Source organism: Sminthopsis crassicaudata, chromosome 2 (assembly GCF_048593235.1).
Source record: "Sminthopsis crassicaudata isolate SCR6 chromosome 2, ASM4859323v1, whole genome shotgun sequence".
Classification (NCBI taxonomy): Eukaryota; Metazoa; Chordata; class Mammalia; order Dasyuromorphia; family Dasyuridae; genus Sminthopsis; species Sminthopsis crassicaudata.
This window is the reverse complement of record NC_133618.1, coordinates 244,449,873-244,462,081: the sequence shown is the minus strand read 5'-3', so window position 1 is coordinate 244,462,081 and position 12,209 is coordinate 244,449,873. Positions and strand designations below refer to the sequence as shown.

The window sequence follows — 12,209 nt, the reverse complement described above, 5'->3', positions numbered from 1 at the left end:
AAAGTTGTGTTTGATCATTGTATTACTCAGAGTTCCTAAGTCTTTCAAAGTTGTCAGTCTTTACAGTATTGCTGTTGTTTCATAAAGCATTCTCCTATTTTTGAGTAACAGATTTTCTTAGCCAGCTTTGTTTTGAAAAAAAGTAGCAAATCTTTCTCTTTTACTTTAGCTGAATCTTGCTCATTTTAAATCCTTTATGTGCTTTGCCAAACATGAGTAAATATAAGAGTAGTTTTAATTTCTTTTGAAAGAACATTAAAGATATGAGATTTCATAATTTTAATTTTGCCTTTAATAGAGAAACACATATTTCTCTTGGGCATGAAAAATTTTTAGACCTAGCTGTCCTGTTAGGATTACTAGGTGAGAACTCAGGTTGTCTAATATTATCTATACAACACCATACAGAAAAAAACTTAACTAAACAGAAGAAATAGGCAAGCTTTTGACATGTTAGAAGAGAATGTAATTGGTTTTACTTCTTGGCTGCTAACATTAACAGTATCCAAAAGGAGGCCGTTGATTATAACCATATTGTCCATACTGATGATGGTAGTAAGGTTCTTGTCTATGCTGCTGATAGTTGTTACCCCAGGGTCTTCCATGCCACTGATTAGATCCATTGCCACTTGGCCAACCTCGCCTGCCATCCCTTCCCCGAAAGTGTCTGTTATCTTGCAACCGATTGCCTCTGTTCCTTTGATTACCACTAGATCTACTATTCCACTCTTCAACAATTGGAGGGGAATATACAGGGCGTTTCAGGTATTCTTGATACTCTGTATCATCTTCTGTGAATCGATTGGCAAACATCTCTTCAAAATTTGGAACAGCATCAGATGTGTCAGTCATCCTGAGAATCTCCGGAGCCACTTCCGGTGTTCGTCTGGGCAACAAGGAGACTTCCGGTTGAGATCTTCGCTGAACGCGTTTCCGCTTCCGCTTGCTCGTAAGAGGTGGTGTTCGAGACCCGGATGTTGGTCTGTCAATCCGTGAATTCCGCATTGTGTTAAGTTCCTTTGATCCAGTAGTGTCTCTATTAGGCATGTAGGTCATAAATCAGGGGAAAGGACCCCCAGGTGTAAAAATGTTTGTGGCAGCCTGTAGCGAGCTGTCGTCTCCAGAAGCTGCTGGATCGCTCTCTGGGAAGAGATCTGCTGTGTCTTCTACTCAAATCTCTCCGACAGATTCTTCTTCCTGTAACGAACGTTGTCTCCAGGCAGTTGCTGTTAACTCTTGTCCAGAGAAGTGACTTCCCTTCCTGCAGAGAGCCCCGTCAAGCCTGATGCAATGCAGAGTCTTCTTCTATCTCTGGGTGTCCTCTCTTTTATTCTCCCAGAGAATGGGCGTGGGATAATGCAAGGGCTTCTGGGAAGAACCACTTCAGCCAATGAGTTTGCTCCTTCTATCAAGTCAACCTGAGTTCTCACCTTGTAATTGTCCAACCTGAATTCTCACCTTGTCACTATCCAGACAACCTGAGTTCTCACCTAGTAATCCTAACACTGTCCAACTTTTCAGTGGAATTCAGTTATTTCAAATCTTCCCCTTATAACTTGTCCAAAAAAAAAAAATAAAAGTAAGAGAAATGACTAGATAAGAGAAATTATTTCTGAAAGATAATCTAGTTTTTCTCTTTCAGACAATTGATCCTGATATTGGAACTCTACAACCCCAGTGATGTTTATGACTACTTAATGCACATTGCCCTAAAACTATGTGCAGATAAAGTTTCTGAAGTTCGATGGATCTCCTTTAAGCTAGTAAGGGGGAAAAAAAATTTCTCTCTATAAATTTTGATTTTCTTCTGTACTTCTAAAAGTACAAATATTTAAGCTTTTTTTTTTAGCTGCCACGATTTGTACACTCCATACAGAATGTCATTTTGCAAAATGCCTTTTTGTAAAATATATTTTTCATTAATAGGAAATAAAAAGAAATCACTTGATATATTTATATCAATTAATATTCTTTTAAAATTAAATTGATTTTACATTAAAAATAGTTTTGAATGAAAATGGGTAAGAGAAACTCATATGGAAACAATATTGTTTTCCATTAACCCATATCAGTTAAACAATAATGGAAAATGATTTTTGAAGTAGTAATTTATTAATATTTTGACAGTAAAGAACCTATAACAATTATTCAAGTGTAAATGCTTATAAACTTGAAAACAAAAGATATATATTTCATATATGTCTGAGTATATTTTTACATTTACATATATGTGTGTGTATATACATATGTATATTTAATTGATGTTCTTTTTTTGAATTTTCACTCTTGTGGAGCATTTTTTTCCTTTCAATGTCTTATAATTTAAAAGAAAACTCTTCTACCATGCCTGTAATTAATTAAGAGAGAAAAGGATATATAAAAACTTTATATTTTTAAGGTATTTATTTTTTTATCTTTTTTAAAGGTATTGCTAAAACAATTTTGTAATCTGTTCTCTTTTAATCTTTTCCCAGGTTGTGGCAATTTTGCAGAAATTCTATTCAAACAATGCAAGTGCATTGGGATTAAATTTTATTAATGAACTCATAATAAGATTTCGACATTGTCCCAAGTGGGTTGGAAGACAAGCATTTGCATTCATTTGTCAGGTTAGCTTTCATTTCTTGATCCTCTATGTACTAGTATTACATGTTGGTAACTTTTTCAGAGTAAGAGAGAATCATAGTTATGATTCTATTAGAGTTATAAAGAACACTTTAGTAATAATACTACACTGAGGCTTACTAAATTGGGCTAGGAGTTATGGCAAATTTGTGACTATTACTATTTTATGCATTTCTGTATTGAATTTAGCATACACCTTTATTTGATTTGAACTCAGAGTCCCAAATTAAAGCCTTTACCTTTTCAATTTGAGGAAGTTAGTGATTGTCTTTATCAGGAAATTTTGATGATAATATTTAAATATAACAGAGCTATACTTAATTTCAGAAAAACTTCTATTGCTCAAGGAATTATATATTCTTGCCATGTAAATGTGGAATGTAAGTTGACACTCTACAAAACTTTATCTGACACTTTTAAAGGTAAAAGTTCATTTGAAAGGGAAAAGAGAAAATAGCTTTAAGAATTTGCCTTTTAACTTTTTTTTTTTTCCATAATCATAGATCAAAAACAAAAAAAGTTAGTGTAACTGGGTACCTGCCATGGTACTAGATCACTTTTATTTATAGTGATCAACTATATATAATAAATTTGGATGAGTTAGTAGTTGAGCATTATGATGAGTTAATAGTTGAGCATTATAATTCCCCATAGTATTATTATTTTTTTTTTTTAAGAAAGAAAGATAGCTTAGAAAGAAACTTGGCGTAGAAGTTCATAAAGAATTAGATTCTCATTCCAGTTGTACAGCTTATTAATATTTGACCTTGGAAATTTGCCTCTCTTACCTTTGGTTTTCTCATTTGTAAAAAATATACAGTATGTATGCTAGAGTTTCAAAGGAGTATTATGACGATTGAATGAAAATGTAAGGTAGTGTTGTTATTATTATACATTGTACATACTAGTTTATTTTGGTGCATTTTTATGAATGTCAATGTAAATAGTAAAATATTTCTAGAAAATGATTTTTTATTTAAAATTTTTTCCTCAATATTTTTCCAAATACATGTAAAGATAGTTTTCAACATTCATTTTTGTAATGTCTTCCCTCTTTCTCACTTCTCTCCCCCCTCCAAAGACACCACACAATCTGATATAAGTTAAATAAATATGTGCTGTTCTTTTCATCATATTTTCATATTTGTCATGTTGATGAAGAAGAATCGGAAATGATTTTGAAGTATTAAATTAAAACACTTTCACAGGCATACTCAGAAGAATTTCTGATTTGCAAAAAAATTTTTCATAAAAAAAATTGTGGATTGAAAATATAAAGTTGTATTAACGGTATGGATTTCTTATGTGTATAAATTTTTTTTTCATAGGCAGTAGTAAGAGAGGAATGTATACCTGTAGACCAGTTTGTGGAACATCTACTTCCCAGTCTTTTAAGTCTTGCTTCTGATCCTGTGCCAAATGTAAGGGTTTTGCTAGCCAAGGCCCTGAGACAAACACTACTGGAAAAAGGTATGTTAAATTCTGGAAGAAAAAAAAAATTTAGTGACTTAAAACTTCTTACAGAGGCAGTTTGATATAGTGTAGAGATTGTAGGATGAGAATAATCTGTGTGAATTTGGGCAAATCATTTATCTTTCTGAACTTGAGTTTCCAATTTGCACTATCCTATTATTATTATTATCACTATTAAAGGTTCTTAAGAATTTTAAATGAAATAATAAAAGGGACCCATAAAGCATTATATAATTATAGGTTAATGCCATTGCATTAATATTCTCTGTAGATTTTGTTTTGTTGTCATTCAGGCATCTTATTTTATTGTGTGACTTGTTTTAAATCAAAGAGAATATTTCATTTCTTTAACAGAAGCAAATGTCTATATTAATGGTTATCAAAAATAACAAATAAGGTTCAGTTCTGTGACTGGGGAATCATTCCCATTGATTTTAAAATTTTAAATCTAAAGTGAGCAATAGGAAAGTTATCTTGAACTCATTTCCACCATCCACATAGGATTTAGTGAAAATACATATGCATATTTTTTACAGGGTCTCCATCTTAGTCCAGTCTGACAGTTCAGGATCCATTTCTTGGCTCAATCCCACTATAATTGGAATTGGAGCTCTATTCTCTATTTCTGATTTGGGCTAATTTGCTTGTTCCTTAGAAAGCCTAGAGAGACTGCATCTCTGCATACAGGAGATTAGTAACCTGATCTTGTACTTCGTGTGGACCTGATTGACTTAGCTCAGAACTCTTAAACTCAGTTGTTTTGTCAGTCTCACATAGGGATTATAGGTGTGTATTATCACATATGGCTAAAACTGCCTTTGTAATAAACAAAATCCAACAGATTTATTAGTCTTTGCCAGGACTTAGACTAGAGTATTTAAGATTGGGGTAGAGGGGAAATGAAAGAGGGAAAGGAATATTAAGAATGACATGTTTCCTCTTTTCTTGGTGCCAGATTGAATCTTCTTTTGGAAAGTTCTGACCTAGGAAGCCAATTAGAATTTGAGAAAAGTTATTAAGAGAACTCATGAAATTAGTGGACCTCCAATTCTTGGTTTTTCAAAGAAAAAGTTTTCTTTTGTTCTGAGTTGCAATTTCAAAGAATATATCCTACATCAAAATATGATATATGGCTAACTTGATAAAAAACTATCACTTTCTTTTTTTTTCTAGCTTATTTTAGAAATGCTGGTAACCCTCATCTTGAAGTTGTTGAAGAGACTGTCTTAGCTTTGCAGTCAGACAGAGACCAGGATGTTTCTTTTTTTGCTACCCTAGAGCCAAAACGAAATATTATGGACACAGCTGCTCTAGAAAAACAGAATTAATTTGCTTTAAATCTGAATTATGATTTTTCAGCCTTCATATACAGTTTATGGTAACAGTGAAGAAGGGGAACTGTTTTGTATCTTCCTGAAGAGAAAAGATTTCTTATATTCTTAACATTCACTAAATGAAAACTGTCATCTGCAGCAACATATATTTCATATTGAATGGTTACTTATTTCAGTTACGCTGTGCCTGCTATGCTTTTGCCCTCCCCTTAAACGCTTGATTTTTGTTTAACTTTTTATGAAAATGAGCCAATACTGTGTAGATCCTTTGTTTGATACATAACCAGAATCTTCATACCATCAGATTGCCTGATAGTAATTTTATACCATATTATTTTAAATTATTTTTCATAATAAAGTAGTTTACTACTAGCTTTAAAGCCTGAAGTTTAGTAAACTTGTATATTTTGATGCACTGATGCCCCTTTTTAATATAGTTTATGGTGTTGCATTTTATTTTACCTGAAATATTGTACATATGTGAATAATTCTTGGCCAGAAGAAGATATGTTAATCCAATGTCAACCTCATATCACTAAAACCTTATATAAATACATCATTTTCATTTATATTCTACTTTGTTGTTGCAAATTAGGTCAATTTGTGTTTGCTTTTGAATATACATAATATTTTCTTAAATGTACTAAAGAGAATATATGACAACTTTTTATATTGTAGTTTTTATTCTTATAAACTGTTATTTGAACTTTCTTAAGCACTTAATTATTTGTCACTCTTGCTGCTAGAACTTATATTCAAAATGTACATTTTGGCTATTACTAGAAATATAAAAACTATATAAAATCAATAATTGTTCATTGGTTATACTAACACATTTAGGAATGTGAAAACAAAATTTCTTATTGAAATGTACGGTTACTAACTGGTCACAGTTTATCAAACTTTACAGAAGTAGGAAACTATCTAGGTAGCTAACACATCAGGATACCTATTACATGTATAGTGATCATTGCAGTGGAAAGTGGACAGGGAGGAGAAGCAACATTTTATCCAAAGTTCAAGCATATATGTGCAGTTATAGAATAAGAGAAAAATATATTTGGACTAGTTTTCATTAGATGATTATCCTGCTTTTTATGGTCTTTTTACTACAAAAGCTGAAATTTAAGTACATGTATGCCTATGTAACTTTTTGTTTCTTTTTCTGTTTGAAAAATGAAATGTAAGCTAAAGATAAGCATTTCAATTTCTGTTTTAAGAGTGACCTGTAGAAGGAGTTTAAAATTAGTGCTATATTTCCCTCATATATATTTGGATAGCTTTTTTTGAAATGACAGAATTTTTTTGGCATATGTGGCTAGTTTTTCTGACCCTTTTTTTAGGTCATTATTTAAAAAATAACAACGAAACCTAAAATTCATTGCGGAGATTAGATACTATTTTGGGTTAGGTAGGGAATAAAGTACATGGATTAAAATGTCAAACACATTATTGACTTTTGATTTGTGGTGGGACACTTTTGTCAAGTACAGTTAGTACATTAAGCTACACTTTTAAAAAAAATAAGAGCTTTCAAACATCCAGTAGAGCTAGTTAGTGTAAATAGATGGAGATAACAGTTTTACTATATAACAAACAATTTTGATTACTTTATTACCTAGAAATTAAGATTGTTACATTAAGTGAATTGTTAGCCTAGCAGCAAGTAGGATTTGTTCAACTGGAATTTTGCATTTTGTGTAGGATTTAATTTTATATAAAAGTCTACCAGATTATATTTTAGTGTTTAGAATTTTGCATGGTAGACCACATATTACATGCTTATAGAACTTCTAAGTAAAGACAATGTTTTGGTAGGTAATTTAAGCTCTAAAATTCCAGTTGTACATTAAAATTTTTCCGTGACAACATGAATGCCTCTCCAATGCAAATTTTTTTTTTTTTTTATGACTGAAGTTTCTCTGCAAAAAGTATTTTTTGTAGTTTTAATATCTTTTCTAATGCTAATATTTGAGTGTTTTTAAATAACTCAGATTTTCTAAATTGTTCTCCCTTTGCTTTCCATTTTATTTTTTCTATCATTAAATTTTAGCACTGATTATACTTTTTTTTAAAAAGTGTACATAGATACATATTTTGAGTGTTTGTAACTGATCATCACTTATAATCTTCCTGCTTCTATTACTAGTCTCTTCTTCAATGACTCACTAAAAACATAAAAATTCTCACAGTTGAATGTGTTGTTAAATTAATAGGCCATTTTCTAATTTTTCCAAAATGGAAATTTTCCATTGTTAAATATGGTTTTCTTAAGCACCTTTTCAACTTCAGAAATTCACTACCATTTAAAACTTGATGGGTTTTGATATAGCTTTCTAAATTTATGTAAATGGATATCTGCATGCATTAGAAAGGGGGGAATATAGAACTTTCTAACATCAGGCAATGTGCAGATCTGCTGAAGTGGCTCATCTTTCTAAGATGTCATTTTTTTTTCCTTCATCCTGGAAATATAATTTTTAAGCATGACTAAGGCAGCTCTTTTAGACAAAGTATATTATGATGATTTTAAACTGTATTTACATGTAATTCCTCAAGATGGTTTACTTTGAATTATGCAAAAAAAATGTACTTTAAATACACATACAGCAAAGGTACATTTTCGTAACAGCAGCAAGAATTTAATTTAAATTTTACTAGCTAAGGGACATGAAATTAACATTAGTGGTGCAATATTATTTGGATACTGTAGAAAATTATCAGGCACTTGTAATCCAAAGCATGTTAGTTATGTTGCTGAGAATTCAAACTCACTGTTATCTATGTTATGTAAATAATATACACATAGCATCTAACAGGATTGCCCTAGTGACAGAAAACAGTGTTTTAGAGCCCAAATAAGTGGGGACACTCTGGAAGTGCCACTGATTGTCAAAATATAGAATCTATGTAACTTTGTATTTATCTCAATAAACCTCATGATTGTTTTCTGAAATGTTTTTTTTTTTTTTTTTTTTTTTTTTTTTTTTTTTTTTAATATTTTAACAAGGTAATGTGGGAAGATATCAATGGATTTGTTGGGGCTTCTTCAGGTTCAAGATGCAATTAACATTGAGGGACTCACATTCTGACCTGAAGATAGCCCATTGTTTTTGAGATATGAAAGTTGCATTAGGCATTTGAATGAAGGCCCTTTCTAATCCCTATTTTGTGAAAGAATTTTAAAATAATATAAAATGAATTGATTTTAGACATGTTTCTAATTTTGCATTTTTAATCTACCTTTAAAGTATCAAACTTATTTTGTACTAAGAAACCAATCAACAAGCCTTTTAAGAGACCTTTGATTTGTGCCAGGCATTATGGATTTGAAAAAAAAACAACAATGAAAATCCCTGCCTTCAAGGACTTTACATTCTATGGAGGGGAGAATATGTATACATGTAAATATATATTTTAAAATATGTGTACTCCATGGCTCCAGTCATCCTCTCACTCCAAGGGACTAATGACTCAGGCCTAATTCCATCTTGTGGATCTTATTCTAACCAAAGCAATCAGACTTTCTTTGGCTCATTGATGTTCCTTCCTTGGTCAGGGAAATCTCCAAAACAAAACTTAGGTATAAAGTTCATGCTTAGATTTCCCCTTTTGTGGGTAATTGAATATCTCTATATGTGGATAACAATGGAACTCAATGGATTATATAGGACATTATTTCTTTCATCACAGAAGATCCATAGATCAAAGGCATGCATGAAAAAAAAACACCAGGAAATATCAAAAATTCAAATAGTTGAAAACTGCTACTAGCTTCTTCATATTTGCTTTAAAAGAATAAATGAAATAACTACAGAATCTCAAAATTGGAAATTACCACAAAGGTCATTTACTCCAACCCCTACATAAACTATAATTCTCTCTACAATGTTGTTTTTCAACATTTATTATGCATTCACTTTACATATTATGTACAGGAAACTGTTCTATTCCATAAAGGCTTCTAGGTAGCACAGTGGAGAGAACACTGAACTTGGAATCAGGAAGACTCATCTTAAGTTCAAAGCTACCCTCACTTAGTAATGCTGGGAAATGCTACTTAATCCTGTTTGCTTCAGTTTCCTCATCTTTAAATAAATGGAAAAGGAAATGGCAAACTACTACAATGTCTTTGCTAAGAAAATTCCCCAAAATGAGTCTCATACAACTGAAATGACTAACCCCCCCAAAAAAAAATTGTCGGGGATTTTTTTTCTTTAAAACAAATCTTCAATTTAAGATCATTGGATATTGAGCTCATAAGAACTTTGGATTCCTTATATACAATACAAGGAATGGACTGAATGATCTCTAAATAGATGCCTAGAGGTGAAGGGATTTGTCCAAATATAAAGACACTATTTTGAACCCACATCATTTGATAATAAAAGCAGTTCTTTTTTTCTTTCATGACAGTTTTGAATGCTGCGTTTTACACTCATTCATTATATGACAATTGACCTTGGGTAAGTCACTGCTTATCAGAATTATCAGGGAAAAAATTAGCAAATCCTGAAAGATACATAAATGCATGTGTGTATGCATACATGTATGTATACATATGTATATATACACATGTTCACACACAATATACATATTTGCGTGATTGCTTATAATAAACTCTGTGCCTCAGTTTTCCCCATCTGTGAACCTGCTGCACCAGCCTCAGAGACTTGTTGCAAGAACTGAAAAATATATGTAAAGTCTTATAAAATTTTAAAATTCCTTAGAAATGGAAGTTACTATTAAGGTTATTAATAATAGATGATATTGAACCTCTCATCTACATGACATCCCTCCAAGTATTAGACTGATAAAAATCTTAAATTGAAATAAGGATTAATTCATCACATTATCCAATTATCAGAACTCGAACAAAACTTTGATAGTTGTTGATAGACTGTCTTCCAAAGATGCATATATCTAACTTAATCAATTCTCATTCTGTATAATTCCTATCTATACATTACCTTAACATTTTACTCAATATCTTGGAAGCCTTTTTTTTTTTTTTTTTTTTTTTTTTTTTTTTTTTAACATATGGGAAGTGATATAGCACTTGGCCCATTTGTTCATGTGTAATTCTCAGTCCAACTGTTAAACCTCATTCTTGTTATATGGCCAACTCATTAACATAAGAAAATCTATCCATCTCTCCATATCTAAACGATGTGTAAAATAATTTTATATTTGTATTTATATAATTACATGTAAATATTTACACATTGTTTACAAATATACAAGCATATTATGTACAAATGTAAAATTAATGTGAAATTCAGTTCTTCCAGAAGTCTAGTCATTAGTAATATTGGACATGGATCTCATATTTAGTGTACCAACAAACAGCAACATAGTTAAATTGTTTATTGATGGTAAAAAAAAAATTTGATTCTTAGCATTCCATGGTCCCCTTTTTCTACTATTCTATCACCATTGATACAGAATTGGAGGCTGACACAGAGGCTTTATGGACCATTTCGAATTTAGTTTTTTCTTGGGTTGTCATAGACTGAAGGATTCATTTTTCTCTCTCTCCCTCCCTCCTTTCCCCTCCTCCTCTCTCTTTCCCTTAAACATACACACACATATGCATAAATATGTACCTGTACATACATATATACACATATGTTCAAATCCACTCTTAGACACTAACTGTGTAACTCGAGGCAAGACTCTGCTTCAGCCTTCTCATCTGTAAAATGAGCTAGAGAAGGAAATGGCAAACCATTGCAGTATCTTTGCCAAGAAAATCCCTAATACAGTTGTGAAAGAATTACAAATAATGAGATGAATGAACAACCACCTCTCTCTCTATATATGTATGTATATATGGAGAGAGATAAAAAATGGCACTGATTTTGGGGACAGCTTGTATATCAATATTGAACTCTAGATAACTTATACACACACATACACATATACCAATATGAAATATATGTATGTATATCTGACATATAGTTAGATATATACAAAGGTGCTTATATAAATATAAAAAATTGAAAAGAATTATAAAAAAAATGAGCAGGTATGTGTGTCCATTCCTTATACAAAGGCTAAATGAAACTTTCAGAGTTATATGACAAGAGGAGGTTAACCCTCAGGAGTTCAAGAATACCTCCATTGTCCATCTCTACAAAGATAAATATATCATCTCTTTAACAATCACAAAGGGGTGTCTCTTCGTCATTGCTGGGAAAATTCTTGCCAAAATCGTCCTTAATAGGCTGAGCTTTGGGGCAGCTATGGTGGAATAGATAAAGCACCAGCCCTGAAGTCAGGAGGATCTGAGTTCAAATTTGACCTCAGATACTTAACACTTCCTAGCTGTGTGACCCTGGGCAAGTCACTTAACCCCAGCCTCAGGAAAAAAAAAAAAAAGGCTGAGCCTTCGCCAGGCTCTCTGCAGGTAGCCTCAGAAAGAGCTGAGATATGATAGATATTGTTTATTGCCTGACAAACCACCATGGAGGATGAAGGAGGAACACTCATAGACTTGAAGTATTTTGTGTTTTTCTTGGTCAAAGAATCCATCTTCCTGTCTCCTCTGAGTATAAGGAGCCCTCTGAGCTTAGAGGTAGCACAGGGCCTGGCCTTGGTATCTAGTGCCTTCCCAGCTCAGTGGTCCCCGGGCTAGACAGGGCTTTTCTCCTAAATCCATCCCGACTTCTAATGGGAGGATCAGCGATTGGCGAGCTCCAAGCCCTGATGCTGGTTGTCTGGGTGACCTTGGGTGAGTTCTCGGTCTGGACCTCGGTTCCTCGGCTTTAGGAACGC

At 32.4% G+C, this 12,209-nt stretch overlaps 2 protein-coding genes across 7 annotated transcripts in view; one reads left to right on the top strand and one right to left on the bottom strand.

Annotated features, from left to right (window-relative positions):
* Positions 1 to 8,388, top strand: part of LOC141555648 (serine/threonine-protein phosphatase 4 regulatory subunit 1-like) — a 65,320-nt gene extending 56,932 nt beyond the window's left edge. For 5 of the 6 annotated variants that reach the window (XM_074288684.1, XM_074288683.1, XM_074288686.1 and 2 more), the window contains 4 exons: positions 1,643 to 1,763; positions 2,475 to 2,609; positions 3,954 to 4,095; positions 5,272 to 8,388. In XM_074288684.1, coding sequence (XP_074144785.1) covers positions 1,643 to 1,763; positions 2,475 to 2,609; positions 3,954 to 4,095; positions 5,272 to 5,426 — 553 coding nt within the window. In that variant the 3' untranslated portion in view covers positions 5,427 to 8,388. Of the gene's footprint in view, positions 1 to 1,642; positions 1,764 to 2,474; positions 2,670 to 3,904; positions 4,096 to 5,271 lie in introns of all 6 variants that reach the window. The other variant, XR_012486290.1, reaches the window with a different exon arrangement.
* LOC141555650 (RNA guanine-N7 methyltransferase-activating subunit-like protein) lies at positions 377 to 1,189 on the bottom strand. Its single transcript, XM_074288689.1, has one exon. It carries the CDS (start codon positions 1,054 to 1,056, stop codon positions 496 to 498), a length of 561 nt encoding a protein of 186 aa, XP_074144790.1. The 5' UTR covers positions 1,057 to 1,189; the 3' UTR covers positions 377 to 495.
* Positions 8,389 to 12,209: the final 3,821 nt, after the last annotated feature.

Excerpts from the sequence above, each read along its gene's own strand:
- LOC141555650 (XM_074288689.1), bottom strand. The coding sequence starts at position 1,056 with ATGACCTACATGCCTAATAGAGACACTACTGGATCAAAGGAACTTAAC.